Source organism: Nymphalis io, chromosome 16 (genome assembly GCF_905147045.1).
Source record: "Nymphalis io chromosome 16, ilAglIoxx1.1, whole genome shotgun sequence".
Classification (NCBI taxonomy): domain Eukaryota; kingdom Metazoa; phylum Arthropoda; class Insecta; order Lepidoptera; family Nymphalidae; genus Nymphalis; species Nymphalis io.
The window spans coordinates 10489978-10515397 of NC_065903.1; the positions used below are offsets into that span (position 1 = coordinate 10489978).

General features: G+C 31.5%; 2 protein-coding genes across 3 annotated transcripts in view; both read right to left on the reverse strand.

Annotated features, from left to right (window-relative positions):
* Positions 1 to 14612, reverse strand: part of LOC126774295 (uncharacterized) — a 148426-nt gene extending 133814 nt beyond the window's left edge. The window contains exons 1-2 of the mRNA XM_050495749.1: positions 14156 to 14612; positions 4300 to 4340 (exon numbers count right to left, since the gene is read on the reverse strand). The gene's annotated coding sequence lies outside the window, so the exon portion shown is untranslated. The remainder of the gene's footprint in view (positions 1 to 4299; positions 4341 to 14155) is intronic.
* Positions 14613 to 16343: 1731 nt separating this feature from the next.
* Positions 16344 to 24431, reverse strand: LOC126774287 (activating transcription factor 7-interacting protein 2). 2 transcript variants are annotated; one of them, XM_050495734.1, is made up of 4 exons: positions 24211 to 24431; positions 18490 to 19815; positions 16940 to 17917; positions 16344 to 16813 (listed from the first exon to the last, which is right to left on the reverse strand). In XM_050495734.1, exons 2-4 carry the CDS (start codon positions 19769 to 19771, stop codon positions 16353 to 16355), a joined length of 2721 nt encoding a protein of 906 aa, XP_050351691.1. In that variant the 5' UTR covers positions 19772 to 19815; positions 24211 to 24431; the 3' UTR covers positions 16344 to 16352. The 2 variants fall into 2 exon arrangements, with proteins under 2 accessions (XP_050351691.1, XP_050351692.1); XM_050495735.1 differs by lacking the exon at positions 24211 to 24431 and adding an exon at positions 21503 to 21607.
* Between the last annotated feature and the right edge of the window lie 989 nt (positions 24432 to 25420).

Consider the following 25420-nt stretch of genomic DNA (forward strand, 5'->3'; position numbering starts at 1 on the left):
TGGTATTGTAGAAATTTAATGTTTATTTATTTAACATTGTGTGATTGTAATGTATGCTACATACAGTATGTTCGTTCTCTATGAATATGGTATTATTTCGTTAAGGGAGTGTGTTAGATTTATATAACGAAATAATAATTTAACTACTACTGGCAACATCTGTCTCTAGGTATGTCAACCCTATTTGTTCTGTCATTGTGTCTTCCGTTCAAATAAAAACTGTTTAGTCTGTAAAAACTCAACGAGCGTTTCATTAATATGACATAACATATAAATAATAACTATTATTAATAATTTGTAGCTAGATTTACGTTTTATTAAACTCTTGAAATGACGATTAAAAAATCTTATGCCGTTTCGAAATCAAAACTCAGAAGCGTTGGATTCTTCAGAAAAGTATTGTTGACGATTGACGAGTGACAATTCTATTGACGAATTCGTTTGTAGGAAACACAAAAACCTTTAGAAGTGATAAGTATTAGTTAGGTCACGTGAGCGAAGATTGACGAAAGAAATCTCCTCATTTCGAATCGAGCACTTTTGTCCGAGTTCGCACGATTTGAAACGTAGACAAAAACTATTAATTTAGTTTAAAAATAATGTAATATGTCCTATATTTAATATCTTCAATGTATACATCAAAGTGAGTTAACTGGTCCTTAAATATAAGCTACAGATGATTCGAAAAAAGTTTCATACAAGCCGATTTTACATATTCTTCAAAGAAACAAACAGCATTACAGTAGAAAATAATTTTCTTAAAAATATTTTAAAATTTTTAGAAAAGCAGATAAAGGGATATTTTTAATGAAGGCAGATAAAGATTATCTACAGGTAAATGTGCGAAGTGGACAAAGTCACATGACATAAAGTAACAGCCTGTGAATGTCCCACTGCTGGGCTAAGGCCTCGTCTCCCTTTTTGCGGAGAAGGTATGGAGCTTATTCCACCACGCTGCTCCAATGCGGGTTGGTGGCATACACATGTGGCAGAATTTCAGAGAAATTAGACACATGCAGGTTTCCTCACGATGTTTTCCTTCACCGTATAGCACGAGATGAATTATAATCACAAATTAAGCACATGAAAATTCAGTGGTGCTTGCCCAGGTTTGAACTCACGATCGTCGGTTAAGATTCACGCGTTCTTACCACTGGGCCATCTCGGCTTTTCGTCACGTGACATAGGACAATTAATTCATAAGTTTGTATAAATAAAAACAGAGTTGAATTTAGTAAAATGAAGACGTTATTTTGAAAACGCAGAACACAAACTTATCCGTAGATTCAGCAAATTATATGTATGCTATACATATAATTTGCTGAATCTACGGATATAGCTCACTTCTTAGATATAACAAAACAACCCCGTCGATATCAGTTTATAGACATTTATTCCTCAAAAAAGACAATACAGTCACTTACATGAGAAATGTTATAATTTAAAGAAAATATTATGTAGGTAGTTCGTAATAATTTTGTGAGAATAATACAATATTATGTATGTTATATAAAATTAATCAAATTATAAAAGAAAAAAAAAAGTAGTATCGTTACGAATATAAACAAAAGAAAATAGTAATTAAAGTGGTAAACAATACGTTGGTAGTAGGTGAGTACACAATTAAAGATTAAAAATAGGTCTTTATAACATGTTGTGTTAATTTAGATTTAAACGTTTGTATTGACTTACAATTTTTAATTTTTAAGATATGATAGTAATTAAATGATAACATATTATATTTATATGCATTGTTTCAAGAATTTCGGAAAAACGGACTGATATGTGTCTTCCATATTGTGAAAGGTTATAATTCCAAACATAAAATCATATTAATATTTTATTGATAGGTCACAGTAATCATTTTTATTTATAAAAAATGAGACGGGATTCTCTGGTAATAGAAATTGCCGTTTCATCTGTACTTTCAGATATTTCATATATAAACGAATCACGTAAGTAAAGGGCAAGTTACGTGGCATATATGCTTCAGTGGCTGGTCTCGACACAGATTGTATTATATTTATTTAAAAAATAAATGAAGTTTAAGCCTTTCATAGCCAAGCTCAGTCGGACTGACAATTAGTATTTTACAAACCTAAAAAAAGCTTTTTTTAATTTCTCAAGGAGTACGATTTTTATAATATTATATATTATCCAGTCATTATCATTTCTGTTTTTTATTTCATGAAGGCTAAACGACGGAACCGATCGTAATGATATTCGACACAGAGGAAGCCTAGGACCACAAAAAGAACAGAGGAAACAATATTTATACAACAAATTACGAGATTCACAACAACAATAAGATTAACGCGGAAATAGTCACGGGTAACAGCTAGTTAATTATATATACCAAGTCACATTATTAATAATAAATGACATTTAAGCTATATGTGAATATATAAAAATAGTTCACGACAATAAACATTGTAACACATTATATATTAAACTCATATAGTAAACAACAAGTTCTTATTGCGAACCTATAAAAATGTTATGTATTTTCATTCCATAGAGAGTTAAGGAAATCTTAGTAAGTATCCCTTATCGAAACAAACACGTAGCAACAGCGAGAACACTTTTCTCATTTCCACGAGCAAAATACAATGAATATATTTTCGCAGGGCGTGATCCGGCACATAGACATAAAACAAACAACTCTTCGTCGCTAAATTGAACCGTTTACAATAAAATATTCCATTTTGATGTAATTGTAGTACATTATAATATAATAATATTATATATATGGAGCCGTTAACCGCCTCCTACGATCGAAATACAATATTTTTTATTCATGTTTTTTTTTTAATGTAAATAATAATTGCCTTCTAAAAAGGTTTGCATTAAAATCCGTCCAGCCAATTTAATAAAAAAACTTATAAACATAAATAAAACCATTATCATAGTTATTATACAGTAATATTTCAAATGATTTTATTGGCAAACAAATAAACATATCACCGCTTTTTAATGTTTCGTTCCATCCTGTATTAATTCGCATATAAAATACAATGGCGCTAAACCGGTGCCATATTTGATGACGTCATATGTCAACAAATCGTCCCGCGCATTTGAGTTTAATTTCACTCCCCGAGCTAACACGCGCCCACGAGTCGGTCGAGACGTATTTAGATCGGATTAGCCCTAGGTATTATTTTTAAATCAACTCAGTACCACGTTTCTTTCCTTACGTTATTTAATAATATTGTTTCGTATCGGATTTCCATGCTGGCTGATCAAATAAATACAAAAAGCTTAATAAACAAACTGAATTTTCGTAAGTGATTTTTATTAGTATTAAGTACCTGCCGATAGTGATCAAGCAGACATTTGACTGCTTGATCACTATCGATCTTACTTATAAACGTGGCTTAGCGACTGTTTAGTTAAACACTGATGTCGCTCTTTCTCCCATTATTGATTTGACTTTCGAAACAAGAAATTACGGCATTGTTTATAAGTGCTAAAAAATAAATTATTGCTATTTTAAAAGATACTTTAAATGAAAGAGGAATCTTAGATTTATTTGTTTTTATAGACATTCAAGCCGAGATGGCCCAGTGGTAAGAACGCGTGAATATTAACCGATGATCATGGGTTCCCGCACCCGCACTGGAGCAGCGTAGTGGAATAAGCTCCAAACCTTCTCCTCAAAAAAGGGAGAGGAGACCTTTAGCCCAGCAGTGAGACATTCACAGGCTGTTACGGTACGGAACGATAGACATTCAAATACGTAAGTAGACCTATTAAGAAATAGAAACTATAAAAGATAATCCAAAATTATTTATAAAACTTGGTTTCGTGTGAAAAAATATTTATTATCTTTTTTCTCTGGATTATTTTTGAACATAGCTTCCAAGTTCAATTTAAAATATTTTTAGAACAATTAATGATAAGACTGCACTTCATTTAATGAAACATATAATATCATGGTTCAACTAAAACTTTCTTTATCAGGATTAATTTCAACATTTATATATTCTCGAAATATTCGTAATACATGAACATATGTACGTATTGTAACACTTCACAATGACGGTAATTGTTTTAATTGTTACATCATATAACAATCACTAACCTATCTATAGTGTATGACACATCGTATCATAATCGCTGATGAGTCTACATAGCTACTCTAAAGCAAGGCTATGCACGAAAATCTCATACGCGCGAAACAACGGGATATAATACCTACGGCATAAATTTATAATTCAATTAAATATCATATTTTTATCATCTCATAATCTTTAAAATGAGATTGTGATGCTGTTAGATATTTATAGTTCAGAAACATACCATTATGACGAGATGTTCTGAATCGTCGCTGCTTCATCCTCCTGTAAGAACGAATGATAATTAAATACATAATTCGATAATAAAATAACAATAATGAATATCATTATTTGGCTAATATTACTCATAACCTTGAACTATAACATTATATTAGATTGTACTGTAAAGGTGTATCCCGGTTTGAAGGGTGAGTGAGCCAGTGTAAATATAATATCTTTTAAATATTTACCAAATTGTAAAGGCGCAACGGAAAAAAAATCTTAAATCACATTTTCTGCGGCGCAAAGTGTGTGGAATAGTTTATATTTCTTATCTTGCTAATGTCTATGTAGTTGGTACCATTAAATGCAATTAAATGGCCAAATTGCCCTAATAAAACTTCTTTCAACACATGCAGGATACATCGCATTGTTTTCCTTTACCTAACATGGATAGTAGACATTAGTTAAGCATGAAAAATCCGGTGTTGCTGGCGCGGATTTGGATATACGACCTTACGATATACGATACGATGGATATACGATACTTACTAAAACCTAACTGTTTTTAATTACGAGTTAGATTAAGTTTTTTATAAAGCCAAATTATTTTATCATTTTGCAATTACTTGATTCAATTAATACGATTATCAAACTTGTCTACATATTTATATCTTGATCACATAAGGACTAATGGAAAACCCGTACTACGTAACGACGTATTTTCCCTAAGACAATATAGGTCAGGTTTTTTTTTAAATAAATTACCATGCATATATGTAATAGTACATAATGAATATATGTTTAAATTATAATTTGTATAAAAGATTAACTATTCGGGGTTTTTATGCTATATCTTTTTCATTCCTTCTCGCTTCTTCTTGACAGATTTTTGTTTTTTATGTAAGACAGGGCAAACAAGCAGGAGGGTCACCTGTTGGAAAGTGCCTACCACCACCCATGGACACCTGCAATACCCGAGGGCTTGCAGGTGCCGGCCTTTAAGGAATGAGTACACTCTTATCTTGAAGGTTTCTATGTCGTATCGGTTGGGAAAAGTCGCGGGCGAAAGCTGGTTCCACAAAGCGGTTGTGTGGGGGGTAGGGAATACCTTAAAAATTTCTAGACAACGAGGAAATGAGGATGGAATTCAGAATTCTGGTGATGTCCGGTGATTAAATATTAAACATTATTTGCAGTGTCAATGCATTGTCAACTCTGAGAATATAGCGATATGAATTGACAATCTGAATATGAATTGACAATATAGCCCCCACTGGCAACTTCATGGGAGAGGTTAAAACGTTGGTTTCTTATACTTCTTTCTATTTATGATACTTTAGAAATGTGCCTGTGAATCGAACCAGTACAGCAATACAAACGACCAGAGGTTCCAGGTTATTTTGGTATCTTTAAGAGATCAGCTATCTGACCGCCAAACCAGACCAGTGACTAAATCTTTGCAATGAAACAATCTTCGCAGTTAATTAAACGATTCACTGAAACGAACATCTGACAGCTTAAGATAATAAATCTTTTACTGAGACCATTACTTTTATGGAAACGACAAAACAAAATATTTTGTCAATGTCCACTGGAAATAGACTATGGAAAACAAATTTAAGGCGAAGGAGATAAGGATAAAAAATAATAAACGTTTTTGTTGCAAGTTTTTTTTTTTTATAGAAAAGGAAGGCGGACGAGCATATGGGCCACCTGATGGTAAGTGGTCACCAACGCTCTTAGACATTGGCATTGTAAGAAATGTCAACCATCGCTTACATATCCAATGCGCCACCAACCTTGGGAACTAAGATTTTATGTCCCTTGTGCCTGTAATTACACTGGCTCACTCACCCTTCAAACCGGAACACAACAATATCAAGTATTGCTGTTTTTCGGTAGAATATCTGATGAGTGGGTGGTACCTACCCAGACGAGCTTGCACAAAGCCCTACCACCAGTAATCCCCTACCATCAGCAAGTCCCTTATAAATACTTTGTAGATCATACTAGCTTCTGCTCGCTTGTGAGTGGGAGAGGCGTTAGGTTAGTGCATATGTGTGAAGTCAAGGTATAAGCTGTATTCCAAATTTAATCGAAATCCATTAAGTATTGCGTCTTATATGAAGTCACATTAAATATTATTTATATATTCGTTCAATGGCATTGCTCGTTGATAGCATATTAAGAAAAGCTGCGATTTTAATCAAACCTTTACGAGTGCTGGGAAGATAAGACGATTAAATATAGTGATATACATATTACGAAACAAAGTGACCCACCGCGTTTGTCCGTCTGTCTGCCTAAACTCAAAACTTCCGGACGGATTTTCATACGGTTTTCACCAATTGACAGAGTGATTCATCGGGAAGGTTTGGGTGTATAATTCATTAATATTTTGTGCTAATTGGCTGAAATATGACGATGATTGTTGAAGATGTCGGAAAACATCATGCCATGACTTTAATGGCGCCACGTAAGCTGACAGACTGATATATATGTATAATATTATGATAAATAAACGTTTTTTTGGTGATAAGGGTCTACCTTATTCAACCCGCGCGAAGCCGAGATATTATCATAAGCAATTGTGTTTATATTTTAGAGATGAACATTTTAATTCTTAAGATAAATTTATAATTACCGCATCGCATAAATTATTATTGAGTATAATATATTAAATATTTATGTTTTTATTACATAGCTAGTATATTTTAGATGATGTAGCTAATTACGTCAAAGTAGTCCGAGTGAAAACTACCGGTCCAGCCGCTTTCGTAGCAAACGCCGGCAAAAATATAACATAAACGTACTAGAGTTCTGGCATGCGGTATTTTAATTGAAAAACATTCCACGATTGCATACTTCTTAAGAATGAATCACAGAAACTGTTTTTAATTTTAAAATTAAAAACAAATTATTGAACAGATTACTCTGCTCAAGAAAGGATTTATTTTGAGAAGTCGGAGAATATTAGTGTAAAGATTACTCAAACTGCTACACCACCATAAACATACACCAAAATAAATTTCTTTAAGTAAATTTGCATTGTATTAAGTAGTACGTAGAGGGAGCAGGAGTCTCATCTGATGTAAAATTACTACCCATGGACACCTGCAAAACTCGAGGGCCAGCAAGTGCGTTGTCGGCCTTCAAGGAACGAGTACGCTTTTTTCTTGAAGGTGTCTGTCATATCCGTTCGGAAGTAGCCGGCGAAAGCTGGTTCCACAGAGTGGTTGTGCGCGGTAGTTCTCTATTATCTATTAGATAGGACCTAGTCACCAGCAGTAATCTTATCAAGTATGTAGCGCTATTTGTGGTGCCGGTGTTTTTTGGTGGTGTATTGTTAACCTAATGTGAAACTTTTTCAATACCAATAACGAAAAACACTTTTCGTGTGCCATTCCATCGTTCATAAAAAGAACAACAATTATAAATGTTTAAGAAATCGTTAAAAAATTAAAAGTAGACGATTTTACGCAAAAAAAACTTAAATTTACTCTATCTAGGTAGTAATTAATATCTATTAATTGAGATCAGTTATATACTTTTAATAATGTGAGCAGTGCGACAGCTGATATAATATATTTAAATAAACCAAAGGTCACTGTTTAAAAATCGAACAATGGAATCATAAGTTTTGCTTTACATGTTTGCAATTCATTACTGCTCTACGAAGAAAGAACGTCTACAATTTCTCAACGTGTGCGTCAATCGATATCTCTAAGACATACGTAGATTAACTTTACAACACCTTTTCCTTTATATAAGAGGTCATTGCCCACTTTTGGTGTATCAACAGGCTGTTAACTTTTTACTTCATAACACCAATATAACAACTAAAATAGTTGTAATAAAAAAATGTATAAATTAAATAGCTTAATTTAATTGTTATTATTAAACTATTTAATCACATTATTCCATCTATTATTTCATTAATTAAAAAAAGTAATAATTAAATAATTTTTAATAAAAAAACCTACAATTCTAATTTCGCTGGTTGGCTTTGTGAAAGCTCGTTTGCATAGGAACCACCCACTGATCAGATATTCTACCCCAAAACAGCAGTACTTGGTATAGTTGTGTTCCGGTTTAAAGGGTGAGTAAGCCAGTGTGATTACAGGCACAAGGGACATAACGTCTTTGTTCCCAAGGTTGGTGGCGCATTTTGCAATGTGAATGATGGTTAACATTTCTTACAATGCCAATGTCTATGGGCGTTGTGACCATTAACCATCAGGTGGCCCATATGCTCGTCCGCCTACCTTTTCTATAAAAAAATATCTCTCGAATTTATATTAGTAATATTTGAAATGATATACAAAATAAGAAAATTTTGGTTTACTATTCGAAAGTGTATACCCCGAACAATATAATTTAATAAAACATTGCAACAATAAACAAAACAAGGAGGCAATGACCGATACGATATCATATAAATAGACTTTAACCTACATTCCACTGAAGTTCAACATAACGGGGATATAAAACAATTTGTTTATCCATATTTCGAAGCAGTTTTTGGTTAAATGTTGACCTTATCGCAAATTTCAAAAATGTACAAGTCGATTTTTATGAGACGGTCATATTTTATGTTTTTATACTTGGCTATCAGAAGCTCTGTCGAATTATTATATATATAATAATTATATATACCACATGTTTTGTCCGAAAATTACATTGGATTCAAACCCAGGCAATTTGGGTTCATAATTCATCTCGTGCTCGGTGGTGACGGAAACATCATGAGGAAATCTGTATGAGTCTAATTTCATTGAAATTCTACCACTTGTGTATCCCCAAACATGCATTAGAGCGGCGTGGTAGAACCCAAACCTTCACCTCTGAATGGGAGGAGGCGTAAGCCCAGCAACAACACTTAAAATAACAACTTCACTTTTATTTTACCAAAACATCACAATAAATAATAAAATAATTATTATAACATTTAACATACAGATTAATTGATATATTTTTTAACTTATATCTGATACAATTTTAGTTATGAGATTATAATCTGAAAGCTTCTCTTATTTCTTGACACAGTTCTAATTAACAAGGATATATAAATAGGGTTGTGAGTGAATTTCTTGGTCAAGTAGCTATCTTATGAGGCAACGAATTCGGAAATCGTGGATTTTTTTATGTCGGCTGTGAGTATGAAAGTGAGAGAACAAAATATGCACCTGATTTACTGAGAGATTGACCACTGTGGCCCTCAGGAAGTTATAGATAAGGTCATAAGGTGTTTTTACAGTTTTTTTTTAGTATCTTCGTAGTAAATATTTAGTTTTATGATTTATACGGATAATCAATCTAGTGCTACTTTTATTAGAAACATTAGCATTTATTTTAAACAAAATTTGGTTTACCTTCGGCAAAGATAGAAACATACACATTAATTAATTTAGAAAATATCAGGCAATACAAAATGTTCGAACTAAAAATTATCCCAATTATAAATATAACTAAGAGTGAAGAAAATAATTATCGATGCTTTTGTAATTGTTACATATTGTTGGCCTTATTCACTTTCAGCTTCACCAGCACCCGAGGATAATATTCAACGTTGGCTCAGAATCAACAGAAAGTGTCCTGCGTTGCGTTGATATAAACTCGACTAAGAAACAAAGCCGAGATGGCCCTGTGGTAAGAACGCGTGAATCTTAACCGATGATCGTGGGTTCAAACCCGGGCAAGCACCACTGAATTTTCATGTGCTTAATTTGTGATTATAATTCATCTCGTGCTTTACGGTGAAGGAAAACATCGTGAGGAAACCTGCATGTGTCTAATTTCACTGAAATTCTTCCACATGTGAATTCTACCAACCCGCATTGGAACAGCGTGGTGGAATAAGCTCCAAACCTTCTCCTCAAAAAGAGGAGAGGAGGCCTTTAGCCCAGCAGTGGGACATTCACAGGCTGTTACGGCAAGAAACAAATAATATTAACAATAAAGGCACTATGTTGAATACACACGGTCAAACATATTGTCGTCAAAGGTCAAATAGCGTAAGACACAAATATCTCTATTTCTAATTATAAAAAAAAATACAAAAATAAAATTTTAGGCGTAAGAATAGACGTTACATTCTTTTAATTATATATATGGACCTATAAAAAAACACTTGTTATTTTTTAAAATGATATGCAACCCTCTTTTAGGATATTTTCGAATTTCATTCGTGATATCAACTGAAGCTTCTTAACAAATTGTTTGATTTTGGTTTTGCTCCCATTACAATTTACCTCTAGAAACGTGACAAGGTCACGCGATAACTTATCAGACGAAGATATGATGAAGCTCATTATCAGAGAAATTACGTTATATATTTATGACGTGTTCAAAATATTTTATTAAATTAATAATTAAATTTTTAGAGTAGTAGATTTGTCTTTAAACGAAGTTCGCGAGACAGATAAACTTTTTTGTTTAATTTTTATTCACTTACATTTCATTTCGTGTTCTGTGGTGAAAGAAACTATGGCGATGAAAGAAACATTTATCATTCTCTTTAATAAGAAAGGCCTTTGTTGTCCTGCTGAGATTAAATTCCGACATCATATTTTTATTTCATTATTACAAAACATATAAATTTATAAAGAAAAGGAAACACAATAATGTCTACTTTAAAATTTTCTATTTATTTATCAAATAATTGTCAATTACAAGAAATTGAAAGTAAAATAGTACGATATTCAATAAAGATTTATTCATAACTAATTTCTTTAGAAGCAACACAATACAAATTAGCAATAAAAAATTACGTATTATTAGGTTTGAAACATCTTAATTTTAATTAGTTTTTTTTTAAGTATTAACATACATTTAATATTAATCGGTTTTTATTTTATTTGTGTACGTAATTCAGCGCAGGACGTTTCAAGACATTGAATAATTATTACATCGTTTTAAATAAACAATTAAATATAATTAAAATGGATTGTACGTAAGATCAACAATGTATTTATAAAAGTTACTTGCTGTGGATGTGCTTCCGTTGGACGCGTTTAACGAACGGCGAAAGTTGTAAGGAGCGAATGGGTGAAAGTTATCGAATGTAACCGGTGGCACAACTGCTTTGTTCCCTTACTTAAAGTCCTGTTTAGTTCGACGAGTTTAAAAAAAAAAGTATGTATATATAATTCGAGTTGCTATTTTTTTTACCACTTTCATTTTTCATTTCAAACTAACTCATGTTACTGTGTATGGTTACCGCAATTTTTTTTCATAATTAATCTTCGACTTACGAGTATAATATGCATGAACTTAATATTAATGTTTTAGTTATTTCTTTTATTGTTAACAAATCTATAGTAAGGTTTAAATTAGGATTTAATTGTTGTATGAATTCAGAAAAGAATTATTTTTTTTTAAATGAATTCTTTAATTGCAATCGAAACTTTGTTTGCCTACGGTTGTCTAAATTTATCTAGGACAAAAACTAAATTATTACTCTTGTATTTAAACTATATATCGTAACAGCCTGTGAATGTCCCACTGCTGGGCTAAGGCCTCCTCAGCCTTTTTAGGAGGCTTTGGATCTTATTCCACCACGCTACTCCGATGCGAGTTGGTGGAATACACATGTGGTAGAATTTCAGTGAAATTAGACACATGCGGGTTTCCTCACGATGTTTTCCTTCACCCTAAAGCACGAGATGAATTAAAATCACAAATTAAGCACATGAAAATTCAGTGGTGCTTGCCCGGGTTAGAACCCACGATCATCGATTAAGATTCACGCGTTCTTACCACTGGGCAATCAGATAAATCTCGGCTTTTTTATAAACTATAAAAAAATTATCTGATTGCTAATTATATAATTAAATAATCAGCAGTCAGATAAATATTGCAGTGATATTAAGATAGACATATGAGATTTCGTGACAAAAGAAAATTGTAGAACATATACTAAAACTGATAAACAAAAGAATTAATGTTTTTAAAGATTTTTACACAAAAACTAGATATTATCTACCTCAAAGAACACTAGTTTTTTATATAATAATCCTGACTAATATTATAAAAGCAAAAGTAAGCTTGTGTTAACTATATATGTTTTAGACAGGTGGACAAGCAAATGGACCACCTGATGGTAGGTGGTCACCACCACCCATAGACATTGGTGAGGTGAAAATTAATAACCATTTCTTACATGGCTAATGTGCTACCAACCTTGAGAACTGAGATGTTTTATATATCCCTTGTGCCTGTTACGCTGGCTCACTCTCACCCCTCAAACCGAAATGCAACAATACCAAATATTGCTGTTTAGTAGCAGAATATCTGATGAGTGGGTGTCGGTCAGCCCTACCACCAGGTAAATATACATTAACAAAAACAGATGATTTAATTTACCACATAAAACCCTGGCTGTCTGTTTGACTTTACTTTTATGTCAGCATTGAACTCGTATGTTGTAAGCTTATCCAATCTTTGTTATTACTTTTTAACATGTTGAGAGCAATGCAAAGAAAAAATTAAACATCATGTACCAATTCAATTACAGTTGTGGCGATTAAAGATAATAATTTATAAAAAAAAATGAATCTATCAACTGGTGAGGGTCAAAAGATAAGGCTGGACACCTTATGAGGCCTCCCATGGTATAGAAGATATAATATCACTTAGTTGGATCTTGTAACTTAACAAGGGACATTGTTTGCAACTCCTACTTTATTTGTGACCAGCAAAATAAATACAAAATCAAATCCTTGTATACAATAAACATTGCCTGGAATGTTAAAACATTTATTGGTTGTTTGTTCGTCAAAAAAACATTGATTTTTAAGTGCTTTCACAAAAAACTGTCATTATCATGAAAAATTGCTGACCTATAATTTTATAGAAATAGCTTCATTACTTAATTTTGTTTTTAAATAGAGAAGTTCTTAATTAGTTTTAACAAAAAAATAGTATTGAAATTATATATTTTATTTCAAATTATATCCCAAACTATATATTTCTATAACTGACTGATATGTCTGACGACGAGGTCACCCGGGTATGTGACTTCAGGGGCATATCTTAGTAGTTAAGTGAGTAAAATAGGATGACGATGGTTAAATTAGTTATACCTGATTCATAATGTCAATAGTTTAAGAAAGTTTTAATTTTTATAATAAAAGATTATTTTTTTCATTGAACATTCACTTCTATTTTACATTTGTAATCATTTTATTTATATTCTTTAGGCAGACAGCACTTAAATGCTCCTGGAAGGGATGCTTTCTTCCATTTCAATTCAAACATAAAAACTATACCTATAATCAAAAACTTATTGTTTCAATAAGATATGTGGTGTTTCTAAATAAAGTGGAATGTCATTAATAGCATTAACAATATTATCTACTAAGATAACTTGCATTGTAAATCTTTCTATTTACATCTTATATAACTTTGTTAAATAATCATAAAGCGCTTTACGGATTAATTAAGTTTTGTATATTATAATAATACAGTTGAATCTTATTTTTTGTATATAATATTTCATAGGTATTTCCAAAATAATATCATTGAAACAACAAAGTCTTATGATTTTTTTATAGAACATATGTGCCTATTTTAATAAAATATGACTAAATCTACCACTGGTTTTTATTAATAACAATATAAATTAGAAAAATCTAGAAAATAAAATGTGACTATATTTGTATGTAATAAAAAAAAATTCTTATAAGTGTTTTTATCGGTTACAAGCTCATATTTATGTTGTCATAGATGTTAAAAAATAACAAAAAAAATATTTAAGCTATATTGCAGCTACCAAATAGTTATTTAACATATTATAATTTTTTTCTACCATTGATTGAAGCATTCTTTGATTATATATTCGCGAGGAGTTAAGTTATATTTATTTTACGATAGCATACCTTCATGCAGTTATTGTTATGGCACAATCGACGTCCTAACATTTTTCACACGACGAAAGAATAGCAAACAACATTCAATACCCCACAATTTACTTTCACAATTATAACACAAGAGCCTCCGCGACTTGCGAGTAACGGCAGTAAAAGGAAGGAATTTCTCTAAAATCACAAACACTACACAATTATCACAAATATTACACCTTGCGGATGTTTTCCAATAACCGAACACAAATAAAACACCTCCGTGGAAACTACTTGCGAAACGATAATATGTCAATCGACGTCAAATTTTCGACAATGTATACAGCAAAAGATTAAATTTTTTATGTAACTACAAAAACCTTAACAGATTAAGCTTGTAATTGGTGAATTTATTTTAATCTGTTAATATCATCGCTTTTCGATGCAATAAGTACTTTTATAATCCAACCCGAGTAGGCAAGCTACTACTACACGATTCTATCGACAACTGGAAACTAAACCATAAATGATAAACCAATTTTACCAACCAAAAAAATTTGCTCTTACTGTCATAAAGTGACAAGTTGACAGTTATGGGGTTACCATATGAACATACCATACCATATGGTTTTTAGATGTATATTAAAATGAAGCTAATATAAATAAATTAAAAATAACAGTTCCTTTTTAAAATATAATAATAATATTATTTTGTGATATAATTCTAATGTTACTCATAATATTTTGATTCTTGTAATGTTAAATCTATAACTAAAATATTTTATGAAAGTATTGAGGATTTATTTATAACTATTGCTTTGAATTTTAAACTACAAATTCAAAATCCTAGTATATTTTAAACATAAATATATGTAATAATTACATATATAATATTTCATTAACTTATCAGTTAACAATGATTCGCCAAGCGATCTTTTCACCTAAAGGGCCCGAATAATTTTCTTTCGGCCTACATTGACATTATCAGCTATATATCAAAATACCTACAAAATATTATAAACATTCAATACAACCTAAAACTAGCGAATGTTCCTCAACAATTAGATTAGTAGGTAGATTAGTTTACAAGAACCCGGAAAAAACAAACAAACGAAACTTCAATCAATCAATCAACAGCCAATCGTTGTCCACTGCTGAACATAGGCCTCTCCCAAGGTGCGCCAAAGCTCCCTGTCCTCCGCCTTCCGCATCCAGTTGGTGCCCGCCACCTTCTTAAGGTCGTCGGTCCAATTGGCTGGAGGGCGCCCTACGCTGCGCTTGCCGATTCGCGGTCTCCACTCTAGGACTCGTCTGCACCAACGGCCATCGGTCCTACGACATACGTGACCAGCCCACTGCCACTTCAGCCTGCTAATTTTGCAAGCTATGTCGGTGACTCCGGTTCTTTTCCGGATAATCTCATTTCTGATCTTATCCTTCAAAGATACTCCGAGCATAGCTCGCTCCATAGCACGCTGAGCGACTTTGAATTTGTGGACTAGTCCCGCAGTTAGTGTCCACGTTTCGGCAACTTACCTCCTCTTTAATATAAAATATGACTTCTATAATTTATTAGTACCTATAAACTAGTACTGTTTTTTAATCGTTCAGGTATATCTGATACTTAATATTTGAATGATGAAATTATAATTTGAATTTGATAGAAACATACACTAGAAAAAAATCTGGCATTTTTTAACATATCATTTAACACATCACAGTCTACAATAATATATATATTTTTATTTCTTTGGAATTTTTTGTAACATTCAATTAAATTGAATCTATTACAAATAGAGTAGGTTTTCTAATGTCAATGTACATGCACATGAGTAATACGAATGCCCACCGTTCTGTTATAATAAAACACAAAAAAGCATATGAATTAATACAATGCCATATAAAATTGCATGATAATTCTTTTAATTGTAATTTATATGGAGCTTATAAATCAGACAGCGCAAATTCTTCTCTATGACTTTAATTCTTGATATTCTGCTACTTATTCCTAGCAAACTCAACAATAAAACAAGAACTAGTAATTTTATTTAGATTTTTCTGTTGGTTAATTTAATGACAATTCAAAGAGATTTAATTCTAACATAAACATTGAATTCCTATGAAATCCAGAGCACAGTCAGTTTAATAAATTAAAACACTTATTTTTCAAATATTTACATAAACTTATTACAATGTATGACATTGCAAGCTGATGATAAAAAGGTAATTGTCAGTCTTACATTTTATTCAAAAGAAGTATACTTCCTGGACTGCTAAAAGGACCGAGTCGTGATCTTATATCAACAGCTCTAACCGCAAAATAATATTTATATCCCGCCATAAACTGAGTCAATGTGCATGCCATAGGCAAAGGTAGAGCTTTGACATCCCCAATTTTCTTCCATAAAGCTGTGCTAGGAGGTGATGACGTTTCTTGATAAGCATATAACTGATAACTAGCTATTTCTTCTTGGTTTTCTTCTTTATACCCATCAATTTTCCATGATATTACAATTCCATTATCTACTTTAGACAATTTCAGTTCTGGTGCGGGTGGTAAAGCTTTCCAATTCGGAGGTTGATACTGCTTCATTGAGTCTGGTAAAGGTGCTGGGTGCCTTGTTATTCTTGTCATTCTTACTGCATTGGTATTTGAATTTGGTTTTGGCAGAATATTTGGCATTCTGTGCCTAGGCCCTAAAATAATACAATTTAGAGGTAAATTTTGAAACAACCAGAACATAAAAAAAGCTACAGAACTTTAGACATATTAAATTTAATGTCTTAATATATACTAAATATATTAAAGAACAAAATTCTTACCTTGTGGTGCTATGGGTCTGAGCATGATAGTCTGACCAGGTCTAACTTGATTTTGTGAACCACTAATAGGAATGTATACTTTTCGAGGGCTACTAATATTTGTACCAAATGGTTGTCTTTGTGGAGCCAGTAAGTTTTGTGGGGATACTAATCTTACTGGCGGATTCACAATCCGTTGCAGTACTTTTGTGGGTGGTTCGTCATCTGTTAAATCAACTGTCACTGAGTTACCCTGTTGCATTTTACTATGAGTTCTTTTTTCTGGTTTCAGTGTTGGGGGTGAATTCCTAATACCATTAGGTAATGTGGTAGTCACTGGAGATTTTGTTGAATTTATAGTAACAGATGACTGCAGTTTGTTATTGCTTGCATTATTTACCGCTGGAACTAGTCTAGGCACCGGAATTTGTTGAGTATTATTAGGATTTGTTTGTGTTTTTATAGGTTTAGGGCTTTGATTTAATTGGTTCTTAATTCTGTTTGTGGTGTTATTGCAAGTCACATTGTTTTGAACAGTATTAGTTAATACCGATTTTTTTCTAACAGCTACTTTATCTGTCATAAACACCTGCATACCAACGGATCTTGTTATTTTTAAAGGCGTTATTGGTACATCTGATTTCTTTTTCTGTTCTTCTTGAACAGATTTTAAAACAACTTGTAGATCCCTATTTTGTTTTGTAAGCAGCATTGCTTTCCTCTTATATTCTTCAATATTTTGGCCCAGTGTTTTAAGTTTCATTTTAATTTCACTTAAATTACTCCTATCAACAACACTTTCCACAATTTTTAATATACAAAATTCTTCAAGTTCATCTCTAGTCATATCAGCCAAATTCTTTTTGCAAGTTTTTAGAAAATTAACAGGTAATAATGGTTTTTGTATTGGTTTGTTTTCTACAAGTTTCTGTTCCTCTTTTGTTTCATTTAAATCTGTCTTGGAAATGACCGCATTGTCTTGATTTACATTCAATGTTTCTGTAAAGAAAAAAATAAGTCTTTTTAAGTATAATTAACCAAAAAAATAATAATGAGATATAATAATAAGAAGATAAAGCCAAAATGGTATAGTGTATTGACAATTTGGATCATACCAAAAACTCACTTACTTGTTAAATTCTTAGCTTTTACCTCAGAGCTTTTCTTATATTTTTTTTTTTTTTATAGAATAGGAAGGCAGACGAGCATATGGGCCTCCTGATGGTAAGAGGTCTCCAACAACAAAAACATTGGCATTGTAAGAAATGTTAACCATCGCTTACATCACCAATGCGCCACCAACCTTGGGAACTAAGATGTTATGTCCCTTGTGCCTGTAATTACACTGGCTCGCTCACCCTTCAAACCAGAACTCAACAATACCAAGTACTGCTGTTTTGCGGTAGAATATCTGATGAGTGGGTGGTACCTACCCAGACGAGTTTGCACAAAGCTCTACCACTAGTTATACTATTTATGGTCAATTTCATAAATGCTTTTTTTTTAATTTCTATCAAACATATCATAGATTAAATAATATGCCTAATTATGAAAATATAGATTATGATTACCTTTATTTTCTATTGCTTCTGTATCCAACAAATCGTTTTTTGGTGTCTCACCAGTTTCTTTAACATCAATTTTGGTTTCAACAACATTTGATGAATTGTTCTTTTCATCCTTAACGTTAGTTTCTTCATCAATCAACATGATATCATCATCATCTTCTATATTAATGCATTGTTTTCCATCAGAACTTGGTAATTTATTTTGAGATTCTTTTTCTATGGATTCTTCTTCTTCATCTGATAAAATATCTAAGGTATTTGATAATTTACATATGTGTGAAAACTTGTTCGTATCTTTTATACTATTATTAGTGTTTTTATTTTCTATTTTCACCTGTTGCATTACTGCTACATTACTATTATCATTACTTACATTTGTATCTTTAAGCATTTCCTCAGATTGATTTACTTCAATGTTTTCTGTAATGGATTTTACACTAGATGAATCAATAGTGAGGCCTGGTTCATCATTTACAATATCTTGTGTATTACCATCATGTCTTTTCTGGTCATCATCAGTATCATTATCTGTAGGTTGGATAGTGATATTTTTACTTACATCATTTGATGATGTTTCTGGTTTTACTTCTTCACCCGATACTTCCTGTTCTGACAGTGTAATACATTCTCCCTCTTTGTCATCTGAAATACTGATCACTTCTCCATTTAAGACAGAATCATCTATTATTTCTTTATTGTCTTCAGGCTCTGTTTTAATTAGAACTTGTTTATCAAGTTTGTCATTGGTTTCTTCCAATATTACATCCACTTCCTCTACTGTATTCTCTATATTATCAGTTATTATTTTTTCTTGCTCCTCCTGAGTCTTACCATCCATATTATTATTTTCATTTTCACTTAATTGTAGTTCAGTCTCTTTCTCTTTGTTGTGTTTCTCTATAACAATGTCACTATTATCTAGCTCTTCATCTTCGATTATAATATTGGTTATATTATTATTTTCTTTTTGTTCATTACATTCCTCAGGCAAGTCAGTTACACAAGTATTTTCTAAACAATCATTGCTAGTTGTCTCAGTAAGGCATTTGCTAGAAATATTTTCAACGTCATTAGCTGTGTCTTCATTGGTTTTAAAATTTTCATTTTCGTTTAACTCTTCCACTAAACTTTCTTTAACACTATCTTCATTTATATTGGGAATTTCATCATTTACTTGCTCTGCTAAGGTCTTGTTAATAAATTTTTCATCAAAGGATTCCTGTTTAATTGCTGACATCTTCCGATGAATGTCTATATCTGTTTCAGTGTTCAAAATTAATTGCATTGTTCAGCATTTCCCAGCACTTAGTTATAAAAAATCCGTATATTCTGAAATGAGAAATAAAAACATATTACAATATTTATACAAGAGAGCTTTTATTGGAGGTTGCTGTTTCTGGTTTTATTTTATTTTTCTAAACTAAACTTTTTTCCAATTGTTATTTATCTATTAAAATAATTAATTGTTAAAATTTAATTTACAATAACATCAATTTAATCTGTACCAATATACATGGACTTGGACATCGATAAGCTGTCTGACGTCTATGTGTATTATTTTTTATTTTACCTACCTATTCTTTGATTTAAAACATTTAATATTTGTTAAACGTCAAACGTCTTACGTTAACTTTTTAAATTTCTGATCGCAAATCGGACGAAGGTAGTCTCATTAAATTCAGTTATACAATAGGAAAATATATGTATGAGTTGGTGGTAATAAGTTAATATTATTACCGATTTAATAATAAACATTGTTTTATACTACATCAGTAAAATACTACAGTTTACGAAAAAAACTATAAAAATTAGAAGAAATAACGAAATTAATAACATTTAACGCAAGGCACAGTTCGAGGCGATTGGTATTCAATTCAAAATATATAGACGTATTTAACAAATTGGTATAATAAAACATAAATAAACTTTGTTGGGCTAATTAGAAATACAAAAATAAAAATAAAACTATTTTTAAAATAATGCATTCTTATCTGGAACCATATTTAAAATACAGATACATAGTATGCGCATTGTAAATTTAGTCATAAATTCGCGGCGCCGTGAATATTTTGATCCTAAATAATGTTTCTTCCACCAAAGTTTAAAAAAATCAACGTGCGTACAGGAATATAAAACAACCGTTTAATAGAACTTTAAAAAAACATCTCATCTTTAATAGTCCGTCTAACTTATCTTCTTAAGTATTTATCTTTATCATATTAAGTATGCTAAAATTTTTCCGTAGAGGGTTATAAATATATTTGGACTATATATACCCAGATCTACTTAAAAAATATGTAAAAAATATGTAAAAAAAATATCTTATTAATATTATAATTGATGTTGAGATGTTAACCAAGAATAAAATTTAGCTTTTTTACATAATAAATTAGTAAATAGTTTAGTTTTAAAAAATCCACATCAATAAGTATTTCTTTATCGAAATCAAGATGGCCGCCACCTGGCACTAAATGCAGCGAGTACAAGAATAAATTCCGTATCCACAGGTCTACTACAGCTGTATTCTGATCGTCAATGTTTTGACGACGTTACTGACAGAGTTTGGCATTTCATATGCGCAACATAAAAATTAACATGTGCGAAAGAGACAGGTAGCATAAAAAACAAGGTGTATTCCACACAAGACCGGTACGGTCTCATAAAAGAGGAAGAGACTAGCGTAATATAATAACACGAACAACATATTAATCAAAAAATTTAATATTGACCAAACTCCTTTCAATCTCTTAATTATTAAAAAAGTAAATTTGCCGCTTTGAAGGTCGTGGTCCATGTTTTTTTTTTAAATTCAGAAAATATCCATGTATATCTATGTTTTGGCTATAATGTCTAAAACCCAACTTTATGAAATTAGTATCATCAAATAAATTTATTAAAAAAAAACAATTAATTTTTTTATCGATAAAAAAACAATAAACAAAATCAAAATATAAACAAAAACATTTTTCTTTCAAATTTTTAGTTATGTAATATCAATATTATTTCAAGCACCCACCTAATAAGCTTAACAAAGAATCCAGAAGAAAGAAGAACGGACAAGAAGATTTGAAATTCGCGAAATACGAGCACTCTGAATCGCGACTTGAACGGCACTAACGAGCAGAAGGAGAGAGAAGAAAATGGCGGCCGACAATGTGGCGACACAACTCGTGGCGAGAATAGGCACTAATAAATACAGTGCAAAGATAGTATAGAGGCAACGCTGCTAGCGTACATAAATATCATAATCCTCACGGAAGCGAGACGCTTATAGCGTTCACATACATAACAGAAAGAGCCAACGAATGGTCGATTACGTAGCTCAGATTGATGTATTCGGCGTGTACACTACTCTATGTTATGACCACTAAGCGGATACATACTCAGGTGATATCTACATTCACATGATACTGTGATCTCATTCTCTTGTACTCTACTATTTTAATAATTTAAACTCTATATTTTTTTCAAAATAGATTTTATATTCTAATTTACCGTACCTGTATATTACAAAAAGAAAAAATCTGTCTGTTATGTTCTTCTTTTGGGTTTAATTTGCACAATATACTAATTCTAAATAACGAAAAAGCTTTTAAATTTTTTAAATGTGTGTATTAATACGAAAATATATATTTGAAGTAGTTTTTATAATTTATTAAGATCATGCGGCGTTGCCGTTCTGCACAGAACAGCACTCGTCGTGTGGGCTGCCTGACTCGTATCCGAAAGTGAACGAACAAAACCGATCGCTGCCGAGGTTCCACCTAGTCAGGTCAGATGCGATCGTCATCACAAAAATAGACATTTTATCTGCTATCAAAGGTTTTATATTAACGATTAATTGAAAACAAATTGATTTAAATATTACTAATATCTATCTATCTTATACCACGAGAAAGGCAGATATCAGGTTATTAACCTAACCTAACCTAAAAACAGTACATATCATACTTATTAGTGATCACAATAACTTGGAGTTGGAAAATTCTGCTACACCTACTGTCGAAATTAAATTTAAAACTAAGTTTTAAAATTTTACAGAAATAACCAATCCAAGAGATTGAGAAAGAACTACACAATAATTGTATTTAAAAATGCAGATAAGATAAATGATGCAATACCAATAAACTACTCAATTACAAGGCGATAGACGTATTTGCCTCTAGAATCTACACAGAAGACGAAGAGATGAGTCTTTGCGAAAAGACCACCTGAAATCTTCTTTTCATAAACGAATTTTGTACGGATTTTGTATCAGTTATTCTCTTAAACTATATATATAATAAATATGTAACAAAAATGTTTACGATATGGTAGTATCATCAATATCATTAAAAATGTGGATGTGATACATCGCCGCATTTTAGTATTGCGATTAAATGAAACCAATATCTTATGCAGTAATGAATATGTTGATTAATATTTCAGCCTAAAAGAGAAATAGTCGAGTTATCAAACACGTCCAAAATCAAGGAATAAGACTTTGTCATACCCATTTTATTATTTATCTGCATGTAAGCTTTCAGATATTTTTATATTAACGCCAATATTGTTTTAGCGAAATAGAAAAATCAAAAGTATTGGTATTATGAATCACCAAAATAAATACATAAATATGTTTTTACGACGATAAAAAATCATATTTACTAATAAAGAGCATATTAAAAAAAATTGGCACGAGAGAAAGGGAAGGAACAATATTTACGTCAGTGCTACCGTACGTAGACATAGCTAACTAGAAATCAAAATGGCGGGTGATGTAATGAAGGTTAAACTTTTTCGCTTAAAACAATTCAAATTAATTAGTGTAGGTAACGCTTCAGTAAAAATATTAATTAATTATGTTATTAACATAACCATAGATATTATATAATGGACTAATATTAATTTTGGATTACAAGTTTTCAATAAATATAAGAATAAATTGAATTCAACAGACACATTATAATTAAATATGTGATATAATGAGTATGAAATTAAAAAAAAACTAAATAATAATAATAATAATTTTTTTTTATTTACATCCAAAAAATTGTGTGCATTTTGGGATGAAAAAGTCCAGGGTCATAAGAAAATTCTCCATCTTTATTGGCACAGCACAATAAAATTGTGTGTGACCAACCGGGCACGTAATCATATGCCACTTGCCCCAGCAACGTCGCCTTACCGAGTTGGAAACCAAATGCGACGTTGCCGCACTTTCGTTTCGAGAGTCAGAACTCTGATATATAGGAACGTTGATTGTTGTTAACTTGTTAGGTTATATAGGTTGTGACATGTGATAATGACAACCTGTCATAAAATATTGGAAATAATCAATATTTTTTAAAACCCACTCAAAATATAAAACAATTAAAACGTTCTAGCCGAGTATGACATTTACATTCTAGAATATGACATTGAGCTAATTCTTAGGTCAATAAACTGTTCCCAAAGATTTCCATTATATTTCCAAATAAGTTCCAAGCAAACCTTGGATAATAAAAAAACAATTTAAATGACTTAAATTATTTAGTCAATTTTAAAAGATTTAGTACTTATTACAATTTTGACGAAAATCATAATTGATGAAAATTTGGTACAAACATAAGCAAAATAATCAAACAGAAGTGGGTAGATTTGTACAAAATGTTGTAACGTATCAACAGCAAAATGGTAGATAACTGCCAAAGATGAATGCTCCAAAGTCCTGAAATATAATTTTTTACAATGATTAACGCTTACCAAGAAGTGGAAGATAATAGAGAAGTCAGCAAGCGTGGAGTCTTCTATTCTTGAAGTACAGAAGAAATCGGTATATTCATTTGAAAGCCTCGATCGAAGTATCTCGAAGGAGTGTGGGTGATCGAATGTACAGTCTTGCGCCGTTTCGGCGCGGACGGCAGAATTCGCCATTTTGTTGTCGCTTGTTTCATGAGTTAGAGTAGATCAGAGGTATGAACCTCTCGCTCTTTTGAATATAAAATCGAAATTATTTTTTTGTTCTACTTACTTCTATATATTGCTACTTCTCTTCTTTGTCTCTAATTGTAAATGGCTTTTCTAAACAAAATGATCAGTGGCAGTAACATTTAACAGTAACTACCCATCATAAAATATTATATGTACGAATGTAATAAATGAAGAAATGTAAGAAGGAAGCATACATTACAACTGATTGATTAGAAAATATTAATAGGTACTTCGCATACGTAGGTACCTATTCTACTTGTCAACGTTGATGGCGACGAGTAGGATTATCTTGTTCAATGAATGGAAATAGTGTTTCGATCGTTTTTCTTACATAATGTTGACAGAGGGTTACTGATATAATGTATTACTTAATTTTCAAAACAAAGCTTAAGTAATTTAGATTAGTTTTGACGCAATTAAATTTGGAATGATTTATATGAAATTCATTAATTCATTTGACATGACATTTGCTATTAATAACGTAAGAACTCGCGTGGCGCCATCTGTCCTTATTTATATAAACTATAATGAAATTTAAGATCAAACTAAAGTAAGTAGTTCTGCATATATCGTACAGAGGACGCAGTAGCAGTCTATATTTGTATTGGTAAACTTGTTAATATGCGCAATGTGCGATTGGTAGAGTTAGGTTTGGTAAAAAACTAGCTCTTGCGAATAGCTTTACTCGAATAAAGTTTGTTTTTAAACTTTACAAAGCAAAAGGCTAATCTTAAACCATCCTTTCTACTCCGCCCATAAGAAATAGAGTAGCTGTATACCATGGATTAGGTGGAGAAATCCTTATCTAGATAGAGAAAGAGATTGATTCATATTTGCGTTACTTTTACATAATGGTTAATATTCCTAAGTTGAAGTACTTATACACCTATTGCCTCTAATTTTATTTATTATGAACGCTAGACGAGCAACACACTTGATTATTGACATGACTAATAAGTTTGGCGCTAATATGTACATTTCT